General features: G+C 37.5%; 1 protein-coding gene across 2 annotated transcripts in view; it reads right to left on the bottom strand.

Annotated features, from left to right (window-relative positions):
- Window positions 1–7: 7 nt before the first annotated feature.
- Window positions 8–26,332, bottom strand: part of LOC100374222 (tetratricopeptide repeat protein 28-like) — a 70,498-nt gene continuing 44,173 nt past the window's right edge. Inside the window, exons 1-14 of one of the 2 annotated variants that reach the window (XM_085491127.1) lie at window positions 25,666–25,804; window positions 16,739–17,033; window positions 15,487–15,612; window positions 15,008–15,166; window positions 11,715–14,531; window positions 9,429–9,998; window positions 8,495–8,733; window positions 7,557–7,753; window positions 6,739–7,270; window positions 6,172–6,403; window positions 5,329–5,405; window positions 4,576–4,681; window positions 3,959–4,066; window positions 8–3,862 (exon numbers count right to left, since the gene is read on the bottom strand). In XM_085491127.1, the coding sequence (XP_085347253.1) occupies window positions 1,707–3,862; window positions 3,959–4,066; window positions 4,576–4,681; window positions 5,329–5,405; window positions 6,172–6,403; window positions 6,739–7,270; window positions 7,557–7,753; window positions 8,495–8,733; window positions 9,429–9,998; window positions 11,715–14,531; window positions 15,008–15,166; window positions 15,487–15,612; window positions 16,739–17,033; window positions 25,666–25,692 (7,641 nt within the window). In that variant the 5' untranslated portion in view covers window positions 25,693–25,804 and the 3' untranslated portion in view covers window positions 8–1,706. Of the gene's footprint in view, window positions 3,863–3,958; window positions 4,067–4,575; window positions 4,682–5,328; window positions 5,406–6,171; window positions 6,404–6,738; window positions 7,271–7,556; window positions 7,754–8,494; window positions 8,734–9,428; window positions 9,999–11,714; window positions 14,532–15,007; window positions 15,167–15,486; window positions 15,613–16,738; window positions 17,034–25,665; window positions 25,805–26,332 lie in introns of those variants that run through there. The other variant, XM_078008409.2, reaches the window with a different exon arrangement.

Raw genomic sequence — 26,332 nt, 5'->3', positions numbered from 1 at the left:
AACAATATTATATTTAATACAATTTATTAATTTATTTAAAATTTTCAATCTCAGGTAAAACACTTGTTATACAGCATCATTATTTCCATAATAATAATATTTAAAAAAAAAAGAATTCCTCACCATGGTAATATTTTAAATTTGTTGTGAGAAAAACCACAAGATGAGGAGATATCACTCGGGCAAATATATACAAATTTTAATAATATATATGTAAAAATACTGTTATGTAAAAAAAACAACAACTTGGAAGTCCTTGCCAGTGCATGAAAATCTCTGGTTTAAAAAAAAATCCAGACAAGGTTATAAATATATTACATTATGTACACAATTGTTGTTTAATACACTCTCAAATCTATCATGCATGATTTGATAAAGTATCTGCAGTTAAAATAAATATGTTCTGTAGAATCTTGTACAAAGAGCCTAGAAATTGATTGTATAGTGAATTGCCTTTAAACTCAAATTTCTAACAGCCCCTTCCATTGAGTGCTACATCTCCCACCCTTATCTTCATAATGGAATAACCACCACCACCAAATAAGGTGGTGAGTGGAGAAAAGATATTGTAATATTGTGTTTTGCATACTTTTCTCTGTACTGAATAACGGAATAATCCTGAATGTATATTTACCAATCCCAATCAAAAAAAGGACTTCTATTGGTACAAGTAAAAGTTTCAAATTGTATTAATTCGGTGGTTTGAATATGATTGACAAAGGAAAGTTTGCTAGAATTTCCAAAACTCCAATAACTTAATAACAAGTTGACTGTCATGGATTTCAATACAAAAGCAGATAAAAAAAGAAATCCATGAAAGTATCGGTTCTTGTTCTCACTTGAAAGGCACTTCATATATACAGATTGGAAGACCCATTATAGTTTTTAAAAGAGCAGACAAAAAATAGATATACACAAACAGGCTTTGTACAAAGTTGAATAGTTGTTAACTAAAAACACATTAAATATGCAAATAAAAACATTTTTACAAGGCAATACATTAGTAATTTTAATGTTTTAAACACTCGTAATATACAGGGATAAAGCGTTTCAATATTTCAAACTCAATTCGTTAATTGGTCATTTTTGTAATATTTGTTCTTTCATAGCCATGGTGATTAACCTAAACAAATTGATCAGGTCAGTTAACCATTCTCTGTATCGCCACTAGAGGGGGTAGTTCACAGCAGTGAACCACTTTGTTTTATTACTGGGTTTGAGTTACAAGTTTGGCAAGGATGCTTCCAATACTCTCAACCATTTGAACAACAATGTACGCATAATTATTGAGTCAGAAATATAATTGTATAATAAATATTTACTGCAGATATATTTTAAGAATAAGGCTTAATTTTTTAGTAATTTCAAGCGCAGCACTTCTCCAAGGTGATAGTGAGTACAATGGTGATATACCCTTTCATGTATGGGCATGTTGTAAGTTTGATCCACCATTTTTTAACCGAAGAGTTTTAGCAATTTCAAACCACAGCAGATTAACGTGCTAAGTAAATGCTCGTAGAATAGCCCCACACGAAACGTGACTGAAATACACACATGTTCATTTTACTCGTCTGTCACATTTTAAATATGTAAATGTTATGCTTATATATTCACAATGCTTCCACCCACAAGTCCCCATTAACTAGTCCGTCCATTACCAGCAATGGACAATGACATGCTTCACAAAGGGGTAGTTGCAGCTATCATCAGCAAATCGACGATTGTAATTTGGAATCTTTTGATGATTTTTGTGAATTGCACGAAGGCTTCGTTGGACCATTTTGATGACTAGTGGGCATAACTTTCATGTAATTTGGTCCTCCATTCGTGTGTTTATAAAAATTAAGTCCCTTGTTTGTTATGGCAGTGTTAGGACTATTGTTTTGTTCGCTATTACCTAAGCCGATGTCTGGCGGCAAACTCAAGTCACTTGCATCAACTACTAAAGCAGCATCTTCCAAAATATCAGCCCGCAGAGGTTGTCGGCTTCTCGGCTTGTTCATAGATCCAGAGCTACTCTGAGACGAGAAAGAACCGTCTCTACTGTGTGATCCATATCGTCTCAACTCAGTTTGGTCTGACCTCATGTTGGCAGGGAGAGGTCCACGTCCATTAGGATTGTAGATAATACTTGGAATTGAAGATGTCGAGGAGTACATGCTACTTGTGGTGCTAGCCGAACTTCCTGGACGGTTCAAGTAGCTGGGATATTCAGGACTTCGGTCGAGGTGACCTTTATAGGAATTCCGGTAGTCTGGTGGTGACATGTATTCCTGTGGCGACACTGCAGAGGTTTTCAGTTCAGCTTTCACTGGTTTCATAGCTGGGCCATTTGTTAAATGTTGAGGTGCCTGATAAGAACTTTTTGGTACCTGAGTTGGCTTCCCTTCTGCTGGTGATTCACGTGGCGAAACTGCTTCATGGTCGGCTTTAACTTTACGCATGGGTGTAACGGAGGACCCAGTGTGACGTCGGATCTCCAGACGGGCATCTTCATGTTTCAGCTCTGTCTCCTTCAATGACTTCTGGTACACAGATTTAGGAGGTTTTGCTTTCAAGGGTGGAGGCACCGGCTTCAAAGGTGTTGTTTTAGATTTACCGGGAGAAGGTGGTTGGTACTTCGGCGGTGGTGTATCTGGTGGAGTTAACCCGCTGTGTTGGCTGCTGACACTGGGCTTATTCACCTTCCGTTCAGTTACTGTACTCGCCGTATCAGTATCGGACAAATCCTCACTAACACGGTTGCGCTGCATCTGTGGTTTCACACTCATCTTTTTAACGCCTCGACCTGATTCGCTGTTAGTTGGTGTAATGTCATATGCATTGGACGACCTCTCTGAAAAATACAGGTCCTCATTGTCCTGTTCATCTTCCTCATCAATCATCTCAGTTATTTCAATGTCATTATCAATAATGACCGAACTCTCCTCTATCTCCGGTTCTTCTGCAATACACAATGTATTGTGACCGGGCGACACCTGCCTCTGCATCATCTCCACAGCTTCCATATGCTTCCTTGTATCACAGAGAACTTTCAGAGCAATGGCCTCCGGTCCAGTTGGGGTAGTGCTCGTCTTTGCTGTAGTTGGTTTCACAAACGCACTTGGTCTATTCCCACCAAGACTTAGAGCTGCAGTTGTCGGGGAGTATTGATTATTCGGTGAATTACGAATGCTGTCTTGTCCCCCGGCAGATCCAATTTTTGAGCGGTTAACTGGAGAAGGTGTCCCACTAGACCCTAATCGAGGACGGCCTCCGACGGGACTTATAGTTGTAGCTTTTTTTGCTTTTGGCTTTGGACCGCGTGTTCTTGTACTTCCAGCAAAGATATCCTCCTCTTCTTCATTATTTTGGAAAGCGAAATTGGTTGAACCACTGCTCGGACTTCCCTTCCTGGTCTTACTCTTCTCCAGAAGCTTTTCATTGGATCCATACTTTTTCGGTTTATCATGGTCTGACGTGCGCACCACATCCTCTAAGCTGGACGTACTACTGAGAATAGATGAAGTCTTAGGTGTGAATTCAATATCACTATCCAAAGAGTGCGTGCTAGCATTGCGTCGACCATGAACAGCACAATATCCATAATCGTCTCTAGATAATCCATACGGAGTGGAATGCGATGTGGGCATATACGGTGATCTCTCCATTGGATAATGACCTGATGACCTCCTCTGAGAGTCATCTTGACGATTCATGCCCGAGGAGCCCTTCAGTGAATGGCTGGATATGATAGACATGCCAGACAATGAGGACGCAGACAAAGAAACTGCCGATATCGAGGGTCCTGATTTGGATGATGTAAGACTTTCCAGGGATGAAGATGGTTCCAACGGCAGTGCTTTAAGCGCTTCAGATGGATCTGATAGATAAGAAGAAAATACAGATGAATTTTTAACACCTTGGGGAAATACAAATTGGGTTTTGAAATCAGAAATTAATTTAACCATATACTTACCGAATACTGCCAACATTGACTGCAGGGCAAAGTGAAGCATTCTCTTACTGCCTTGTTTGCCACTATGTAGCAACACCTCATCATTTGCATATCCAATCAGATCAAAACCTGCAGTAAGAAAATAAGTAAATTTATGTTAAATTATGACCTATGTTCCAAATACTGGAAATAATTATATGGTTTTAACCATTGTGTACTGTAAACATCTTTTCAATTTCACATTTTTGGAAATAAGCCTGAAAAAATGTTTCTGGTCAAATCGCTTTCTAAAATTGACAGGCGTGGGTGGCTTTTTATTCTGAAATCATTAGGTTTATAATTTTTTTTAATTTTTTCGAAAATTTTTATTAAAAATCTGTGACACACACCATTTTAAACCACCATACATAGACCAGAAACATGTACATTTTTTTTCTGGCCACAGCATTTTGTAGCAGTAACTTCACTAAGTTCCTTAACATAGTGAGTCACTACATCCCTGCAACTACTGTCAGTAGTAGCAATTGTCTACCACGTGCTACCTACTTCGTGGAATAATTGTGGGAAATATTTTGGCAGTAGTGGAGTACCTTTTTGCAAAATGGAGCTACGTATGTCAGTCGCTGATTTTTACTCACCGAGTGCTGCCAAAAATTCATGACATCCATGGGTTTTCCACTGCTGGGCACTAAGTGTTACTTGCAGACTGCTGTCTTTGTTGTAGCGAGCAATGGCTGTTTTCAACTGTAATGAAAACATATGTAAAGTGTGAGGTTATTTCATGTGAAGTGGCAATATACATGTATGTACTACAGTTATGAGCCATTCAGGAATCTGGACTGATAAATTACAGTTAATAGCCAATCAGAAATTTGGACTGATAAATTACAGTTATCAGCCAATCAGAAATTTGAACTGATAAATTACAGTTATCAGCCAATCAGAAATTTGGACTGATATGTTACAGTTATCAGCCAATCAGAAATTTCGACTTATGACACTGAATGATGTAGTCTAAAAATCAACACTAAAGATCACATGCAAACAAGAAAATATTTGAATTTTTCTGATGTTTCAATGCTAAACAACACAGCCAGATTTCCTCTGCAAACAGTTTTCTGTATTTATGGTAATTTTTTGTAATCTCAAGGATGAAAATGAACAAGGTAATAATTTAATATTGGTTAAATGTTTTCAAAAATTTGCAAACAAGCTAAATACATAAAGACAATTTTATGACAAATTTTCAAAACAATACAAGCAAACTTCATTGTATCAAGTTTCAGAACAACAATACAGGTATTAAGAAGAAAAACAAAACTGTTTCACTGTATATAACAAAAACCATGTTTTTAATGACAGTCACAGACGTAATATATTCGGAAACTTACCAATCGTATAATGCCATATGCTGTTTCCGGGGCACGTAGTAACCGTGACAATCCGATAATCATCTCTGCAGACAAGCCTAAAGGAACAAGAATAACCAAGTGATCATTATTATGCAAATAGCCACCAAGATAGAGTTGAGAGCGAGAGAGCCACGCAATTTTGTTTGCCCTCCCCCCCACCAAACAGTGTTCTATTCTTTTGTCTTGTGGCACCTATCTGTCAGCTGACCGTTGTTAATCAGTGGCTCTGACTGGCGACAGAGAATGGAATACTATTTGAGGAGAAAAAACAACTTACATTGCTCTTAGCAAGATTCTAAAGCGATTTGCAACTAAAGGTTTTTTATAGCAATAAAAAATTTGAAAAAAATTCATGTTTAGATGCAAGTCGTCAGAAGCTAGTCAAAGTACTGAAATAAATTGTTAAGTATCTGCTAAAACTTAAAGCAGCATTACTAATGTTTCATTGGGGTTCTAAATTATTATGTGACAAAGTTTCACTCTGAGAATTCATTTTTGTTTTGAATTGAGGCCCACACTAATTAAAAACATTAGTTAGTTCATGAAATTCAAACAAACAAATTTGTAGCCAAAACTATAACTGACAATCATTTGAACTTTAGAAAATCTATCGCAAGCGTGGAAATTAGGACAACACACAACGTTATGCTAGGACGCCATTTTGAACCAAAGCTTGACCTGTGTCATGTGGCTGGCAACCGTTGTCAGGGTATTTCACGTGATCTTGCAGTGAGTGGAATATCCATTATTAAACACAAATTCAGGTCATACAGCTTTAGAAATGATCACAGAATGCAACTTTAATCAAGACGATGGACCTACCGAGCAAAGCCTGCAGACTGGCGCTGGCTTTCATCAGTCGTTCACCTGGATCAGCCTGCGGGAAAAACACCGATGCCGGAATGTCTTTGGAGGTCGCTTCAAACTTGAACCCAACCGAGAGGAGGAGTTCTCTCCAACCGCTGACCGGACCAACTTTCTTCATGATACTTTGTTGCGTTGTGTACATGGGATTTCTCTGTCCACGGTGAATCCTCTGTAGTGATTTCTCAACCTACGTGTCAAACAAAGTGCGTGTGAGTGTGCGCGTGTGAAAATAGAAGGAATTGATGAGGGATTTCTCAACTAATATGAAAACAACAACTAAACAAGAATTGCAGTAATACACTAAAGAGGAAAGCACAAAAATTACTCTGAAGTAATTCCTTAACCTATGTAACATTTATGGTTTTGGTTTATTTTAAATTCACAGATTTTTCAGTGAAACAATGAGTTCCATTAAAATTCTATAGATTTAATTTGGATGATTCCACTTATCAGCAAGAATAGTTAATGAATTTAGAGTAGACAGGTTTACCAGAGACATTTTTAATGCAAAAAAGTACTTACCAAGTGAAGTAACACTCGCATAGCTTCCCTACATTTCGTCGGCGTTGATAGAACTTCACCAAGGGCATTACCAAACATCATGGTTTTATTGCTAAGTTTGACATCGCCACCAATCACCATAAACCCGGCCCAGTTCGCGGGATGACTATACTGCTTCACGGCGTGAACGCTACGCATGGCTTCATTCAAAGCGTAACTCGTAACCGTGCCTTGTAACAGATGTGTGTAGAACTCTCGCATCAGCAGCTTAGAAGAGACTTCCTTGACGGGCCATAGCGGCACCACAACAGCCTGAGCACCGGCTGTCAAAAATGCTCTCACCAGCCCGATAAGTCCATCAGAGGTTATCTGTCCGATTCTTAGATCATGATTATGCGCACTGAGGACGACCAGTTTAGCCGACAGTTCCAGATTGAGGATATCGGCGGCAGTGAGTAAGAACTCGTTCAATGCGGGCATGTCCGAGTTACTGTCAAGATCACTCTCGTCACTTTCATTGAATTCCATTCGTTCAGCCATACCATGTGATTCACTGCAAGAAAACCGATATAAGATGTTCATCAATCTGGTTTAGTCTGGTTTGCTCTGGTTCCACAATTTGTACCTGCCCAATAATGTGCTAACAGTGTAATGGGCAGTCTACTGTGACCCATTCAAGTTTTCCAAATTTTAAAGTAGCTTCAAAAAGACAAAATTCCTTGAATCAAATCTTCACAACTACAGTATTTAGGCGATATGTCCCCACGTTACGAAATTATGAACATTTGGCTCTTATAATTCATTGAGAACTAACAACACAAGTTGTAAAACAATTGTACCTGTGCATACGAGACGACCCTTTGCTCGGCATAGTGTATTCACTGGGTGACAGGATAATAGCAGATAGTTTCCAAGATATGTGTGTTGCAAAGTGAATGCATTCAGCCTGGCAGATGGTTTTCAGGACCATTTCCTTTGTGGCAGCACTACCAATCAGTGGCTTAATACCGACGATATCACCAACAATCCTTGCTTCCTGTGCAACAAAATAAAAACATATGAAGTTAGTTTCCAGAGAGTACAGGTGCATAAACAATTTTTTTTTTAATTTTTGGTATCATAGAAAATACAGTATTGCTAGGATATTATTATAAAATGTGCTTCAATGTTATAAAAAAACAAAATATGACTTCCAAGTTCAAGTTCAAAGTGACCTGAACTTATCACCACCAGACTTGAATGTATCTTGCTTAAATTTGTCTACACTTTTTTCCAAAATTCTTCAATATTTTTGGAAATAAACCCTAATTTTGGATCTAACAGACAAAATTTGGATCAGTTTTTTAGTTTTTACTATAAATCTACTGAAGGGAAGTGCAGACTAAAAATAGGACTATTTTGTGAATTTGTGATAAAAAGAGGGGAATGGTGGTGAAAAGGTTAATATTCATGTTTGGTATCATCCGGGGTGGAGCTATGTCACAAGACGTTCCAAAGACGCGCACCACTGTGCGAGGTGGTGTGGAACAGCATAAAATCAACTTTGAAGTAATCCTGGACAACCAAATTTATATATGTTGGACATGCTGGGGTGATCTTGTTACACTGTTCAGGGGAGTCTCAACAACCATTCCAAAGTACTGTTTTCTGGGAGTTTTCGGCCTTTGTTTTCACCGTGATGGTTGCCAGACGGTGAAAATACCCGGATGTCCGCCGCAGAGAATATGTACATATACAAAACGTATAAATACATAATGACTTATGATTTGACGCTCACCTGCTCTGCATTCACCAAACTACCCCAACCCCATCTCTGCTTGGCCGACTGCGGTAACTTTGGATTGCCTATGATCAATGCGGGGAGAGTGCTAGAACTGTACGTCTGTTGTTGGTTAGTCTTGATGCTGGCGTTCAACGCTCTTAGCGACGGCACAACCCTCAATTTGAATCTTTCAAAGAGGCAGGCTTGGCTCGATGACCCTTTCAGGACGCCGAATGGCACTAAGTGAAGGTCACCTGCGGATAACGAAAGTAACAGTTTAGAAAAAGACAGTGGGGTTATTTATGAACTGATCATTTATGTGATAGTGCCCTCTATGGCAGAGTTGCAATACTTAATACCGTGGTTATGTGAAATACAAATTTTAAAGCGAGAGGGTCGTCCCCTGCGCTCACGCAGGAATTGACTCCCAAACGACGTAAAAGCTCATGGGTAGACGTTTGTTTGTAAACAATGACATGCTATGGCCATCTGACGCATGCGCAGGTGACGACTCCCCCGCTTTAAGATAATTATCCCAGATTAGGTATTTATGGAGTTAATCTACGTACGATTGTCTAAGCACTTAAAGAGTAAAATATACACTTAATCCCAGGACATTGTGAGCGTTTGTTAAGAGTGTGCTTTTATATTTGTTTGGACATTTTCACATACATTTCATATCTATGTCAAAAACTATCATTACTTAGATCAATTCTGACATCATCACACTACACAAAAATTTGACCAAAACAAATTTCTGGTCAATTTCTTTTCGAAAATTAACATGCTTGAATGGTTCTCTATTTTCATTCAGAAATTGTCATAAATTTATGATTTTTCAAGAATACTTATTTTAAAACTAGTTTTACTTTTTTTAAATTCTGTTGCACACGGCAACCAGAAGCATTATTTGTGGGTGGAGTAAAGTCCGTAAAAGTAATGTACTTACCTTGTAAAACTAGGATGAGTTCTCTTGGTGGTGTATCTGGACCATTCTGTTTTGGTAAAGCATCTTCAAGAGGTCCTATCAAAAGGTCATAGAGAGTTTTTAAAGGAGGTTTTCCCGACCACACTCTCCGTCGCCTCACTGTATCCCTACCGCCATAGCCTAAGCCACCGAAGACGCTTCCGTTGAAACTCATACTGCCGCTTAATTGACTGAACAAACTGTTGAGACTGTGAGAACTGCCGCTGAGTACGTGACTGCGCTGAACGGCATCATTACTTTCCCCGCTTTCGGCACTTATCTTGCGGCTGATCTCATCCAGGTGCTGCTGTAATATGTCGTCAGCCTCACTTTCCGTCTCGCTCGCGATCTCACCCCTACCCAGTACAGGGGAGACATCTACACCAAGACTGTCACGCGCATACTGAATATACTGGTCAAGTTGAGTTGAGGTAGTAGAGTTCATAATGGTGTTCATCGAGGTGTTGCTCTCTGATGATGATGAGCTGTCTGGGGCACCTTCACTGTCAAGTTCAAGATCACTGAGATGACATTCATTGAACTTGACAACACCTATTAGAAACAAAAGAAAAACTCTTCATTTATCATAGCACACAATAATTCAAATAAACACTAGCTCTATAAATTCAAGAAATAAGGGCTCTGAACTCCTTAGTTTCTATACAGTTGATGTGAACTTTGAACTAATCTGACCTTGTGATCTCAAGTACTGTATTTAAAGTATCTTTGACATGTAATTCAGATCAAGTTAATGCTTTCAAATGAAAGTTCAGACTATGATTATTAGATTTCTCAGTATCGGCAAACAATAATTTGTAGTCTTGAGTAATTTGTGTTGCAAATTACTGAGCACTGCATTGATCCGCTTGTGACCGAGTTTCCAGAATTTTATTAGAGTTTCATGATGCCTCAGAGTTGTCATCGAAGCAACCATACTGAATAGTCGTTTGCACCATGATGAGTCCATCACCATGACGATAGACGTTTTCAGAAAAATTGTCAAGACAGTAAAGTAATTTTTTGAAGGTCAAATAATCCTTTATAATGTTTTCCATGACCATGTAGCCAAACTATTTGGTCAAAAAAAATGAAAAAATACATAAAAATGTGGAAAATATTCCATCAAACCATTACGGAAGAATACTGTATGCTGAAAGGGAGGCATTTAAGACGTACTGTACAATAGTACAGAGAGAGAGGCAGCTAAAGTAAATACAATTACAGCGTTATTGTGTTATTGTTACACAGTTGTCTGAGCACTGTGGTTGTTTGTGTTGATTTTCAGACAGGACCTTAGTCAATAACTCAGGAGTTACCACCCTGAGGGAGGAATGTGGGAGGTGAAAAACAATGATTACACAGTTTACTGTTCACACCCCTTACAATACCACGCATGACATCTCAATTTAATTCATAAATCAGTTGTTTTGATCACACTAATGTGTATTTTTAGATCTCGATACAATACTGCGTTCAATGTTTGTTAGTTTTTCAACGATCGAAATACAAAATATATGTTGTATTGTAAATCAATTATTCACTGGGTTTTAATTTCGCTATTTTCGCTGATACAAGTAAGTAAAATGTGAACATGTAAAATAACAATAAAACTTGCTTCCTTGTGAAATTAAGATAGTGAAAATAAATGATTTTACAGTAGATGGAAACTGTTATGTAGTGTGGTGAGGACTCAATTGTCTGTTCAATCCATCATTTTTTTTTTTTTTATAAAAATGTAGATTAATGCGATCGAAGGTTACATAATTAAATCAAATATTTCTGTAGATCAAGTACCATTTATTTACAAGATGCATGTACGTGTATGTGGGAATAATGGGTTCCACATGAATTTGTTACATTTTGTATCCGAGTATCTAATAAATTGCTCAAAAGCTTTAACAGAAAATATCAATTTATCTGACTATCTCTCAGTGTTGTCGTTTTTTTCAAATGACGTATTCTCGAAATAACCTCGAAGAAATTTACTACAATGCATGTATTTGTACATTAGAATATAAATTGTATTAAAAATTACAGATTTATGCTAACATGCCACTGATTTATGAAACTGACAACAAAATCATAGTTTCACTTTGGAGACTGTATTTAACATGTGACTAAAATTAGGTTGATTACCAAAGGCAAAAGAAGCCAGAAATTTTGCCATCTGTTGTAAGCCATCACCAACTAAAATCATAATGTTTCATGAAAATTTCAAAATATTCCTAAATGGATGAAGAAGAAATAATATCTGTAAAAAAAACTAACCTTGCTTAGGAGTGATAATCCACATATATAGATGGCCAGCTGCAATGGAATAATAAATCACCGTAGAGGATTGTTTCTTAACAGCCTCTACGATCTGATCCGTGGTCATCAACATACTGTCCATGGCATCAGACAGGTTATCAGACTTTCCTGTCTGCCGCTCCATTAACAAATCCACAAAAGCTCTAGTCCTGCCTCGCTCTGCCACAGCCAAGGCTTCATTGTGTCTACCGAGCTCCACAAGAACTCGCTGTAATGCTTGGTACGATGCAGTTTGAAGATCAAACAGGTTGAGTCGGTAATCGTTGCTGAATTGTAACTCCCGGCGAATGTTTTCAAACAACTCAGCGGCTTTGTACAACTGGTGTTGCGAATCCTCCAGACTTCCGTTTGCCCACAAGGCAAGTCCGAGCCGATGACGGATCTTGGCTTCGTCCTCTTTTCGTCCGAGCTGATCAGCAATGTGTAATCCTTGTTGTAAATAAGTCACAGCCTGTGGATAGTTGGCCAATGCATGGTGAATCCGCCCCAAGCTGCTGTATGCGAGTGTCTTAGCAACTCGGTCGTTCATCTGAGCGGCAATGCTCAAGTGCTGTTCTTGATAAAGTATTGCTTGTTCATAATTCCCAAGCGACTCGTGAGTAACTCCCAGATTACCGTAAGCACGTCCTTGGCATGAAGGATTGTTCATGTCCTCTGCAATTGTCAAGTCCATCTGGTGATACTGCACAGCTTTATCATACTCACCCATCTGCTGGTAAACACCGCCTAATCCACACGCGGCGTCAGCTTCCCCACCCCTGTCTCGCATTTCCTGCGCAATTTTCAACTGATGTTCGAGGCATGATATCGCTTGTTCAAAATTACCCAGTAAACTATGAAGACACCCTAATTCTCCATAGGCTGAGCCCTTGGCGGATACATTGTTCAACTCATGAGCGACAACGAGCCGCTTCTCGAAACACACTAAAGCTTGCTGTAGGTTTCCCATAGCTCGGTGGGCGTTCCCAAGACCGCGGTAAGCACGATCCTGATCGTTAGCGTTGTTCGTTTTCTGTGCAATGACAAGACACTGTTCATAGTTTTTCACAGCTTCATCAAAATCACATAGAGCTTCATAACATTCTCCCATATTGCCGTAAGCGCGGCCCCTATCAACCACACCATTTTGATTGGTTACTTGTTCCAATGTTGCCAGCTGCTGTTCAAAATGCCCCAGAGCATCTTCAAAGTTTCCCATATTCATCTTGGTAATTCCAAGGTTTCCAAATGCCTGTGCCTCGGTAAGCGTCTCTTTCAGTTCCTGACTTGTCTCCAACTGATCCTCGTAACACATGTAGGCCTCTGTAAATTTCGCGAGGGACGTATACACTGCTCCTAAGTGTCCATGAGCTTTACACGTCCCCTTCAAATTATTCAACTCCTTAAACATTTTCAATTCCTGCGTGTGATAAGTCAGTGCTTGGTCAAGTTTCCCGACCTTCCGATGAGCAGAACCGAGCATGCCATATGCAGTCGCTTCCAAATTCTTATTCCGAACGTTCGTCGCAAGAACCAACTGCTGCTCATAAAATTTAATAGCATTGTTGACCTCATTTTTAGCCATGCATATATCGCCTAAATTCCCCATGGCACGAAACTTCCCCGGCGTGTTTTTCAACTGATGGGCAACAGTGAGGAAAAACTTTTGGCAGTCAAACGCCTCGTCGTAATTTCCCAGTGTCTTGTGGGCAAGCCCAAGATTACAATAAGCCCTTCCCATGGACACTTTGTCCTGCATCTTCCGGGCAAGGGCAAGATCTTGTTCATAAAAATGAACAGCATCCTTGAAAGTGCCAAGTGAATAATGCGCATACCCAAGGTAGTGATATGCGCGCCCTTCACCCTCTGTGTCACACATATCTTTACAAAGTGCGAGAAACTGTTCATAATACGGCACCGAGTTAGAAAACTCTCCTTGTGCACTGTAGAAATTTCCTAAGTTACTTAAGGCACGGGCTTCACTGGGTTTGTCCTTGAGTTCTCGCGCAACCGACAGATGGCAGTGGTAGTGTTCCAAGGCTTTATCGCGAAAGCCCAGCGACTGATACGCAATGGCGAGGTTTCCCTGCGTGCATGCTTCCGACGACCGATCATCAACCTCCTTTGAGATCGCCAATTCCTGTTTATGATATTTGACAGCCTCCTCAAATTGCCCGAGGGCGCTGTAAGCGTTTCCCATATTTCCAAATGCTCGCCCTTGCCCGGGACGATCCTCAAGTTCATGGACAATTGTCAAATGGGCTTTGTGTAACTTGAGCGCCGTATCATACTGTCCCTGCTGCTGATATATAATTCCTAAATTCGAGCATGCCCGTCCTTCCATAACTTTGTCTTTCGTACTGAGCCCAATGTTCAGTTGCTGTTCATGGCAATGCTTGGCACGTTCCAAGTCACCCATACATCTGGCAGCGTGTCCCAGCCCGGCATATGCACGCGCTTCCACCGTCCTGTCTTCTAACTCTTTAGCGATCTGCAAGACTTGGGTATGGTACTGCACAGCATGTTGAAATTTCCTTTTAAAATGGTACGCACTACCTAAATTGCTATACGCTCTTGCCTCCTCGTTTTTATTTTGCAGTTCCTTGGCGACGGCCAGGTGCTGCTTGTGGCATTCAAGGGCATTATCAAAGTCCCCCATTGACAAATACACCGCTCCGACGTTGCCAATTTCTCGAGCTTCGAAAAGCTTGTCGTTCAGCTGCCTTGTGAGTACCACACACTGCTTGTGACTAGCCAAGGCATTAGGGTAGTCCCCTATTGCCGAGTACACATGACCTGTAAAGAACAAGACAAAACAAAAACACCATTAAATAAATCACACCCATTTTAAATATATCAAACCCCTGAACAAACAATTAAAGCAATTCGTTGAAGTACCTGAGGAAGCACCGATAACAACCCCTATAAATACGATTAAAATCCAAAGTTTGCCGTTTCTATAACGCACCACTTCGAAAACACAAGGAGTTGAAATATCGCTCAAATGAAACATTTGATTGCGAGGTGCAAAGTAGACTGGTGAATTATCAACATCGTGACAATAGTACTATTAATCTTAATCTACTAAAATTGTTAAGTCAGAGATAAGTACACATAGGAATGTCAATTGGGAAGGGGGGAGGGGGGTATTATTGTTAACATTTTAATATATTCAATCACCCAATCACGCATATACCCATTTATCGACGTACAGAAGAAACTTGAGTTTCTTGGCACGATATAATCGAAACATGAAAAGATTTGATTCTTACCGAGACTACTCAGTGCGTTGGCAGCTACTTTTCTGTCTTTTTGTTTCATGGCTAAAACCAACTGAAATCGATTGTGTGCGAGAGCTTCTTTGAAGTTAGCCTTTGAAAAGTACGCCGACCCAAGATTACCGTGGGCTCTACACTCTCCTTCATTGTCACCTGTAGAGGAAGAGAATTAAAATTCAGTTTTTTATTTTAAAAATATAACATTTTTCTCTCAAACTTGTTTTCAATAATTTAGACAATTTTTTCTTTCCTGACATGCATGCATGCTTGCAATGAAACTGTATGGAATATTTAAATATATACGGAATTTTAACACTTAAACTATTTCAATTAAAAAGTCAAGTGTGGAAGTATACATTGACTCAGAACTCGTGTATTGATACACTTTGACACATGAGAGTGAATAGTCTACAACTCTTAAGTTTTCTAGAGTAAGATTTCTATGTTTATCAACTTCACTTTCTAAATCTCACCTAACGATTTCGCTACCGAAAGGTCTTGCTGCATGTATGATATGGCCTTGTCTATATTGCCGAGTCCCCAGTGTGCACTGCTTAGAGCAGAAAATACAGATCCTCTCAGCTTTAAACTGCAGGTACCTGCAAAAAAAAAAACGAGAACCAATGTATTAGAGTGAGTGTAAATAGACCATTTTCCGTTCACTGCAAGAATCACTCGTTATGCCTGAAATCGAACGTAAAAACAGGACACACAAAGATCGTAGTGGCGTCAAACATTGCATGGGATTTACCAAATGCGAAAGTATTTCGGGGACATTTCCATGCTTTAAATAATGTGCTGTCCACATTTGATGATAGGCAATTTCGATTAAGTGAGGGTATTCGGAAGCAATATTCCTCTGTCGAAGATCCACCAGTCAATGTGAGCTACGCAATAAAGAAATTTGAGTTCAAAATCAAATCGTTCGATTTATGCGGCAGACGTTTGATGCGCGTCTATCACTTATTTAAATACCAGTATAGGGTTAGTTGTGGCTACATGTAAAACACTGGAATTTCTTAATACTTTCTGAAGTTATTTCTTGTCACTGGTTCCTGTTTTTTCTCTTTCAGAAACGCACCTCCAATAGAGGTGCATATAAACCTAAATTGCCTTTGTTGTATTCACGTAGACACATAAACAAAATATGGTATTTGAAATTAACAAACTTATGATAATGTCTTTGAATTATGAACTTCAGTTGTATTGAATTTTCAATTCAAAATGGCCGCCAGAGTAGTATTTAACATTATTATATGGAAACAAGGTCACATTTTATTTGGTCTTTGGTGTCAAATTTCTTTAATTTTTACTAAATTCATTGTAATTTTGGAAACAAACAAGCAAAATAAGATAAAATTAATAGAATTTAGTAGAAAGCTTTTGAATTTTTATTGCCATCTTTTATACTCTTTGAATGCTTGTTACTTTTCATAACAATTTTTCCTCCCAAATCTCGATCAAGACCTGTAGCCAACGAGAAAATATGTCTACAACATACCTGATCCAAAATTACTCACTCAATGGGTTGAATGAGAATATATTGTGGAAGGTGACAAAATAACAAATGAACGTCAAAGGGTTGATGATATGCAAATTATCTAATTAATATGCACAAACACTATTTTGTAGAAGTTGAGAACGTGAAAGTGATTTACTTATTAGTAGTTCAGAAAAACAGAAGGTAGAATAAAGATGAGGAAGAGGGATGAATGATCAACTTACCGATTTTGAGGGCAGATTCCAAGACAGTTAAAGATGACCCATGGTATCCCGCTGCTAAGAGCTCTTGACCAATGACAGAAATCACAACAAACGGACTTTTTTCCAGTTTCATTTTTTCCAGCTGTTTGTACGTCGGCTCCAAGGTGGCTTTGAGCGGAGACTTTATTGCCGCGTCCACCAAACCCTCCAACAGCTGTAAACTCTTCGGATCTTGCGAGAGTCCCGAGGAGAACGCAGCCAAGGAATCTGCATGGCGTCCCAGATGTTGTAAAGCGAGACCCTGTCGATAGTAAGCCTGTGAAGACAGAAAAAATAGCAATAAGAATGGTGGAGAAATTGAAACTATGGTATTTTATTTGTAAAACATGTTAAGGGCGCTATTTCCTAGTGCCAGAACAAGGTTGAATGGGATTTGTATTTTCTTATTTGACAATAAAAATAGAGTTTCTAAAATGTCAATACTGGAAACTTCTTTAATTATGCAAGAAAAACTTTCCATGAACACAAACACAAAAATCAAAAACATTGCTGACGGGTCATAAGAATTACTTTATAGTCGCCAAAAAATCAAACATGACACATAATTAGAACAAATGCATAAATTTTACTAGCTTGCCTGTGAAGACACAATTGACTTTTAACAGATCTATAAATACTGACTGCCAATCAATACATTGCCACAACGCTTGCTGATGTTCGTTTTTTTCCCCATTCATTTTGGCTATCCATAGAGGCTTCCAGCTGGAGTTTTATGTTAACATTCGATGATGTGCGAGACCCCGCTATGCACATGCATGTCACTTTGAAATCACGGAAAAATACAATACAGTACCACAACAAACATTACATAATGATTCAGTAAAATAAAACAAAAAAACAAACAAAAAACAACTGTAAAATCTGTACTCGCCACTGTGGCTTCTGTTAAAATGGAAGAATGCAACAGAAGGGATGCCGCTTCTATCAGAGCATCTACACACACATGTATAAAAAACTTAGAATTTTTAGTTCTCAATTGTTCAAAATGAATGGGTGGGTTCTATTAAGAATCCAGCTTCTAATACAGAATTTACCTACACACTCATGCACATGTAGCACCAATATATACACGTATGCATTCAACAAACATTGAAGTGATTAGCAAATGCTACCGCTGAAATAACGATGTTGTCACTACATGTATGTACAGTTTGACTATTAGTCTATTTGGATATTACTAGTATAAAAAAAAAATTGGTATTTACGATTATAATAAACTATGTCGCCCACATAGAGGAATGTAAACTTTATCAAACAAAGTCTGCTGGGTGTGATTTTACAGCAATACGGTGACAACAAAACTGTGAAGTGGTCAATCAAGTGGCATTTATTTACGAGAATCACTGATAAGAGTGTCAGATTGATGGATTTGATACTGCTGTATATTCAGCGTTTACATTCTCACAAACACCTGATGTACATATTACAAATCCATTCAACCATTCATAATAACTGATATTAGTACAGTATTCAATTTCCCATGTTTGAATACTCAAGTATAGCACGCCAGGAGTGTTTTAGAATTATTTTACGAGTGATCGTGATTGTAAATGTTAATAATGAAGAGTTTGATACAGTAACTTTTTGTAAATAATTTTCAGCAGCAGAGGATTTTTTTTTTTTTCCATTTTTAACTTAACCATCAGCAGTAGTATCAATGGTAACATGTGTCAATCAAAACACTGTAAATATAGAATAGGTAAATATATATATGTGTACAAGTGCGCGCTTTTGTTGTTGCGGAAACAAACTAGTCAATGGCCAACAGTGTATTGGCCAGCTGGTGTGTCACATAGCATACTAGAAACTGCTATGATTTGGTGAGAGGCAATTTCTGAGAAATATCTGTAGACATGACATGACGTTTCACGGAATGTCTTCAGTTGTTTGAGAGACAGAAATTCCCGTTCAAAATTCAGTACAAATATTTTCGCATTTTGTAAAATTTTCAGTAAACTTCATCATTATTTTGGATCATACAGACAGTTTCAGATATTGCTTTCAGTTTTGGATCAAATACTTTGTTAATTTTTATCAACATTTTATGGGGGGACTATAGAAAATTATTTTGTAAATAATGCAAACAATTTACATTGGCGGTGGTCAAATACTAGTAGTCAGATGGCGATTAACAGCTACTTTTTAGTAGTCTACTGCCATCGAAAAGAAAAAAATTTTGGCATTTTTGAAAATTTAATAAGTTTACTTGCACGAAAATGAAATGTACAAACAGCGCAATCCAAATTGGAAACCATGGACACAATATGAAAAACTTGATGGAAACCCGATAATAATTATTTTAAATTTGTTGTGTTATTTTTTTTTAACTTTTATTGTAATCAGACCAGCACAGGTGTGAGAATGTAAGTTGAAATCTGATAAAAGCTTCTGATTGTTACTGCAGATTACATGTATGATTTAAGTACAACAAATATTGGGTTAAGTTGATATAATGACAATAGGATTTGTTATCTCATTTTCAAGGGTACGTCGAAGTTGACAGTTATATACCATATTTGTTCTATTAGTAGCGCATGTACTTATGAAAACTATCGTGTCTCTATTAGAAAAATGATAGCAAAATATTTTAATGAATCAGTATACATGTACAACAAATGTAATTTTGGTTTATCGTTGCACGTACTTCTATTGGAGATGCGCTTCTAATAGAGAACATATGGTAATCATATATAATGAACCCACTAAAAAGATATTAGTAAGGTCACATGTCCCTGTAGTCCCTGGTTTAGAAATCAACATGTTTAAAATATGAGTAAGCCACAAAAACAATTCTGCGGTCCTTTATTGCGTCGCGTTGGTAAGTAGGGAATTAAACTAATGATCGAAACTCATGGAAGCGTGTGTTGTCCTTGTCGCATCCTGGTACGGAATCTGAAATTTTTAAGAACCAGGATTGTAATTTATTGTGTGCTTGTTTTATTCTTGTAAATGATATGCGTGCGACATTGTTAGATCCTGTTTCTGAAATTATATTCATAATTTAATACATGTGCACGTAACCTCCATTTTAATATGAAATATTATTTATTACACTATTAATGTCGTCAACCTAGAAGATGTAACAAAAATCTGAATTACTCGTTCATCCACAGTAAATATAAGTAAAACAACACCATGGGATGACGGGGTACTTTTACACTGAATGTGAGACAGTGAAAAGAACAAAATTAATATTTTGACTAAAAGGGAATTGAAACCAACTCACACAACAATTCATTTTTATAAACAATTTCAAAGAGAAGGGATTACCACACAATCACACAACACAGCTGCTATGCTCTCATTCTAAAACCTTTTTAACATCACAGAAGTTTTCCCGCCAAAATGTTTGAGTAACATTTTGCATGTTTTGTCGTATTTCTGTATAATTTTTTTAATGTCTGAAATTTTAATCAATATTCTGAAAAAATATGAAGGTAAATTTTTGTAAAAGATGCAAAAAGTCAATAGCTACAACAAAAATTGTAATGAATATGTATGTAGAGACAGAGGTACATTACTCGGGGTTTGCAACTACGGTGACATGATACCAAGATCCCGTTATAATCTCGCTCTTGCATAAGCGTTCCAACTCAGAAAAATGCAAATGCGCATGTCCAAGGTAACTAGGATACTGGAATGTCCAGGTGGATCAAAATAGCTGCTCACGATACGACGGATTACGATAACTATATTTTCTGTACATTTTTGATGTATTACATTTTTTCACTATGAATGTGGTAATACGTGTTTTATTGTTTTATTACAGACCGCCTATGTCATGTCAGAAGGTAGTAGCATCAGTCTCCCTATCTAAGAGATGAGACTTGAATGGGATCTTGGCATGGTGTCACCATACAGTACTATGTGCGTTGCAAACCCCATGTAATATACCTCTGGTAGAGACAAGTGTTTGCTTCATCGAGCTCTTTAATTCAAATCTGTTAACTATATTCATCTGGTTCAAAATTCCCAAACAGAAATCACATTTCCATCGCTTTTTGGACAAAGAAATTCCATCCTCATATGAAGATTGTATCATACCCGGTAATGTAAAAATTACAACTAAGTATGGGAAAATGATGAATATTTAGTAAAATACAAACTAGTTTTGACTGGGGAATGACAGAAGCCTGATAGGGTTAATTATATGCAAGACGAATGGTCATACAATATACTACATGACGTACCATGAATAACCATGGCAACTACAGACAATTAATTTAAAACCAAGACGACAATGAACTTGGAACATTAAAAACACACAATGTACATTTTTTCAAGAGAAACAGAATAAAATGTCCCATAGAAGTCACAACAATAGTAGTAAGACTGCTTTTGTACATACGACAAATAGCAATGAGAACATGGTATTTGTAAACGGTTGACATTTCACAGTTAACTTCTCAAAGTTTAAAGGTTTCAACTTAATTGTTTCTTACCTACTATGACAATAAAAGCTTGCTGACTTTGCGACAACATTGCAAAAGGATTCTGAAGAATTCTGGAATTCATTGCGAGTCAATTATGATCATCGTCGCCAGCACATTTTGAGCGATAAAGCAAAGGCACAAACTTATTTTGACAATTTCTGATGCAAGTCATAATAAAATAAAGAATGATAACGAATTATTTTTATTGATATACCATGTTTGCTTTATTATATGCACATAAGAACCAAAAAACCCAATTGAATCATTAACACTGACCATGTGAAGACCTCTGTAATTTACGGAAAAGCATACACTACTAATAGAGCAAATACGGTAATCATTTTTTTCCCCAAATGCTTTTGTACATTAACCTTTTCACCACCAGTTTCTCTGCAAATTTCTTTGCACGTTTCTCTTATACTCTTTAATATTTCTGGAAATGAACCCTACTTATTGAGGCCAATAGACAAAAAAAATTTTGACTATTTTTGTCCCGATTTTCTGAAGGAAAGTGCAGACTATAATCGGGACTATTTTGTGAATTTGTGATGAAAATAGGGAACTGGTGGTGAATAGGTTAAAGAAGCACAGGGTGTTGACTGTAAAATAGTTTTCTCATGGAGTCAGTTCGAATCGAATAATTTAGTACAAATACAAATGCCCAGTACATGTATGACATGCATGTAAACACACCAGGTGATATTGAATGCGATTTTCAAAGTTTGTAAACTCAATTTGTTAGGTTTCAAATTTTCGCTTAAACTTTTTGTTGGGTATAAACATTGCTTCCTTGCATTGCAGTCGAACAATGGCAGGGGTATCGCGTAACAAAGCGGTGAAAGAAACTCCATCTGCTCCACATTTACACGGTTAGTAATAATCACAATACTCTAGGAAGGTGAGGAGGGAAGGCTAGGTGAATAACGTGCCGTAAATGGTAATCAAAGGGCTGGGCTCCTCAGAATTATCTTGCATTCAGCCATATATCCGAGCTTCTGGCGTTACCGATTTCTTGCATACAAGGTACACTTTCGGTTGTTGTCAAAGACCACGACATAACACGAAGGATGTTTGCAGAGCTGAAGAAATTCCAAACATTCCTAAAAATAGGTTTTCATTGAAATTACATCGCTTTGTTTTTTTCATGAAGTTTGCATAAAATTTAATACTGTAAATTCAGTGAATGCATTTTGACAAAAAAATTGCACATGTACCCACCACATAATATTATATAGTTTACAAAACAGGAATTTGTTTTTCTCTTCCTTTAGCAACAGAACATTCAAGTAAATTTAGTACAGTAGTTCTCAGTTTTAGAAAATTGAAGATAGGAACATCAATAATAACTGTACCGTTCTTCTCCTGTGATTTTGAATAAAGCAAAAAACAAAATAATGTAATAGTAATAACGCAACCTTATCGGCTTTGTTCAGAATAATTACATACATATGCCCCTGTTGAGATATGCCCCAAGATATGCCAGCGGGGTTAACGTGAGGTCGGCATGCTTTGATCGACCTACGCTTGATGTCATACCCTGGTACAGATACATATGATGGTACAACAAACGATATTATGGATCCGACAGATGTTTTTGTGAATAAATCAGTGAAAAAGAAGACAGCATGACCAAAAGCAAATATGCACATTCAAAGTACTGGCATGATATCATGTCAGTTTTCAATATAATGCCTAGAGATTTAAACGGACATCGCCAGTACAGTGAGACAGACAAGAAGGTTACCTGCCTCATTTCACCCAATTATCGGGCAATCGTCAAAAACTTTTAGAGCGGATGCATGATACCTTTACTGCCACACAAATCACACATAAATCTTATCGTATAAATAGAGGGCCCACCCTTGTAGCACACATCAGTGCACCGGATAATTTTCAAGTTAAAGCAAACCATTTACAGTAATTGAGATATATCGCCAATTACCGGCCGTTTTTTTGAGTGTTTTCAGAAATCTGTCTGTACACGTTCAAGGGTAGGACAATGAACAAAATAAACAACCAAATTAAAATATCGGTAAGCCCAGCAAGCATGAGAGTGTTAGTGATGGAATGTACATGTACATATATGTTTGCGGAGAATTTTTTTTCTGTTTCAAAGTTGAAATAAATCATTCCGAGTACATTGCATGAATGATCACTGTCAATTCAATCTTATGAACTAAAAACTTAATCTTCATTCCAGATGATAATACTGTCAATCCTCCACCCTTTCTCCTGCATATCAATTAAACTTTGACTCAAAAACCAATTGTACTTTAACCTACATATTAAAATGGGACAACGGTGTAGTAGAATAATTTTTAAAAAAACGAAAAAAAACGATGACACAAAAAAGTTGTTAGTTGATTCTCCTAAATTGCGCGCTTAGTGCAGAAATCCACAGACATAAATCACAAACACTGAGCGGTGTGTAAGCGTCACATGAACGACATCCGGTGTTTGAAAGGGCAAACAGACAAACACGACTTAAAACCACAATATGCGACAATTAAACTACATGTATAGGACAAGGAATTTTTTCCTGGTTGGAAACTTGTGAAAGCAGAGACTCAATACAACAAGGTAAAAAGCAAACAACCATACCTGGAGAAGGAGACACGTTCCATTTACAAACGGCCACATTTTTATACCTCATACAAACAGCCACATACAAATTACATTATCAGCGACGACATAGACACACACCACAATGTCTTGTCAGTAAACCGCAAGACAAGAGGTTCCATACTAATACAGATGCATTGAAACCTGGTGTTTTGTTAATTCAATTTCTCTCAGCTAGGAATTCCTCAACCATTTGCATGTCTATGGCATTAGTACTTGTATGTCAGAACACTTTCTAAGAAGACTAGGCGCTATTTATGCATACGTGCACATCAGTGGACTGAGAACAATATCTGATTAACACAGTGCACAATGGGACCTAAATTAAAGTTACAAGTAGCTGTACTCCAACAAAAGCCTTTCTGTGAGTGGCTGGAGAGTAGTCAAAATAACAACCGAATAATCAAAGCCGAGTACGCATATTATTACACAACATCAATGGCTTGATATATCACATGTTGATTTTAACTGTGTGTGTTTTTTATATCTTGAAGCTTGTGAGGAAGATCTTTGTGTGGCTTTATTCAAAGTCCATGTTTTATTCAATGGCATTGCAGCACCTTGTTGATAATTAATTTAAAATATAGACAATGCATTTAAAGTGACAAGACTTCTAATTGCGTGGTAGCACTTGGGTGACACAAGGCATGGTAAAGATGTAAGCTGCTTTCATTAGAAGAATATTCCATGCTAATCTCAAGCACAGAATAACTAGGTTTTAAAATAATGAGTATATTTAATACTGCAGCAGCTTTTGTTCCAATACTGAACTTTTTGAATGTCATACATATTTCCCACCAAAATTATGCATTTTTTTAGAATTTCATTATTAGTTTTAAACCACATAGACATAATTTACCATTTGCAACAGGAATTTTACAATTTTTGGGTGTGGAAAAGAAAAAAGTTAAAAAATAGAAAATTCTAAACAGATTCACAAAATGCAACACCAAAATTTGGTGGGGAAAAAAATGAGCAATATTAGCCTAATATGAAAATGAAGATTTAAAATTAAACTTATTTGTAATTTCTTTGTCTGTAAATTGCGCATATGTTGTTGTTGTTGACATAATAATACAATTATGTACATTTCAGCAGGGAGCAAAACACAATATTGAAATCATAATATTGAGACTGAAACCGACTGATTTGTCTACCTGTCAGTTGACGAGTTTAACATATTAATTCAAATACTGCAGAACATTTTATATTTGACTCGGATTTTGCAGAGAAAAAAAAAATACTTTTAATAATCCTCATGGACAAAAAATCAGAAAAATAAATCACATGCACCAAACCAAATTTTGGTTTTCAGGAAAATTTAAACAAGCTAAAATAAACAAATCTACAGTACATGGAAATTTTATAGACGTGTTCCCTATAAATCAACATAGGTTTGATTAAATTAAATTAAATGTCAAATAAGTTTCACATCCTTGAAAAGTTAGTTTTATAGGCATGTTAAATATTATGCCAAGGACGTGAGAAAAAAAAAATTAAATATAGTTGGTTCCTTGTTTCCAAAAAAATGAAACATATTAGTACATGTATTTTTATTTTATTCAAAAATAAGCCTATATCTATACTGGAATTATGCAGTGCCTGTCAGAGGAAGGACTTCCTGATAGCGTTCGTCAGTTGATAATTTGAATAAACGCATATGTGCTTAAGAGTACTGTGCACGTTTCCTAATCCCTTTATTCTGACAAGTTGGAGACAGCGCAGGTGACATTGCCACACCATGAAATGAAAAGTACGCCTTCAACTACGAGTTCATTCTCAAGTGCACGCGTCAGTTTGGGCGGGTGCAAATAACATAAATAAAAGCGTTACCTTTTTTCTCGGTTGCCATTTCATCATTCTGTTTGGTGGCGCACGAAAGGGAGTTTGTTCTCACATCGATGAGAAGACGCATCAATATACGACGGAGAGAGCGTCTGAATCATGACCGGCCGAGACATAGTTTGAGGAGACTGCCAAATTGATACAGTGTAACAGCAAAGGAGTCATGCTTTAATTCAAAGGTCAGGGTGAAACAGAGACACTTGTTGGAAGTAACCCAAATATTTTTTAAAGTATCCAGTTTCAGCTCAATGATTGTGTTGTAAACACATAATGCAGTCGGCTGAACAAAACAATCCATACGAGAACTTAATATGCAGATGAGTTAGGACACTTTAAATCAGGCAACAGTAATTCTCTGGTGATAAAAACCAACTGATTCGCTTATTGACAGTATCTCCATTGATTGGTTGAGAACAAAAATATTTTAGAGTTCACATTTAAGATAAAGATAATCCAAGTTATCGCTGATCGTTTCAATAGAGTAATAGCAAACAGTTTTTTGGAAAAGGTGTGCCTGGTGTATGCACAGTGTTCATCACACCACAACTGCACGTAAGTGATACTGCTCCACCATCAGTTAAGCCACACACTTGAAAATGTCAAAATGCAGGACTTTACTTCCCGGCTGCTGTAATAGCCACAAGACGTCTTAATT

The sequence above is a fragment of the Saccoglossus kowalevskii genome, chromosome 16 (assembly GCF_978046115.1).
Source record: "Saccoglossus kowalevskii chromosome 16, keSacKowa6.1, whole genome shotgun sequence".
Classification (NCBI taxonomy): domain Eukaryota; kingdom Metazoa; phylum Hemichordata; class Enteropneusta; family Harrimaniidae; genus Saccoglossus; species Saccoglossus kowalevskii.
The sequence above is the reverse complement of the archived record's forward strand: the minus strand, read 5'-3'. Positions and strand labels throughout refer to the sequence as shown.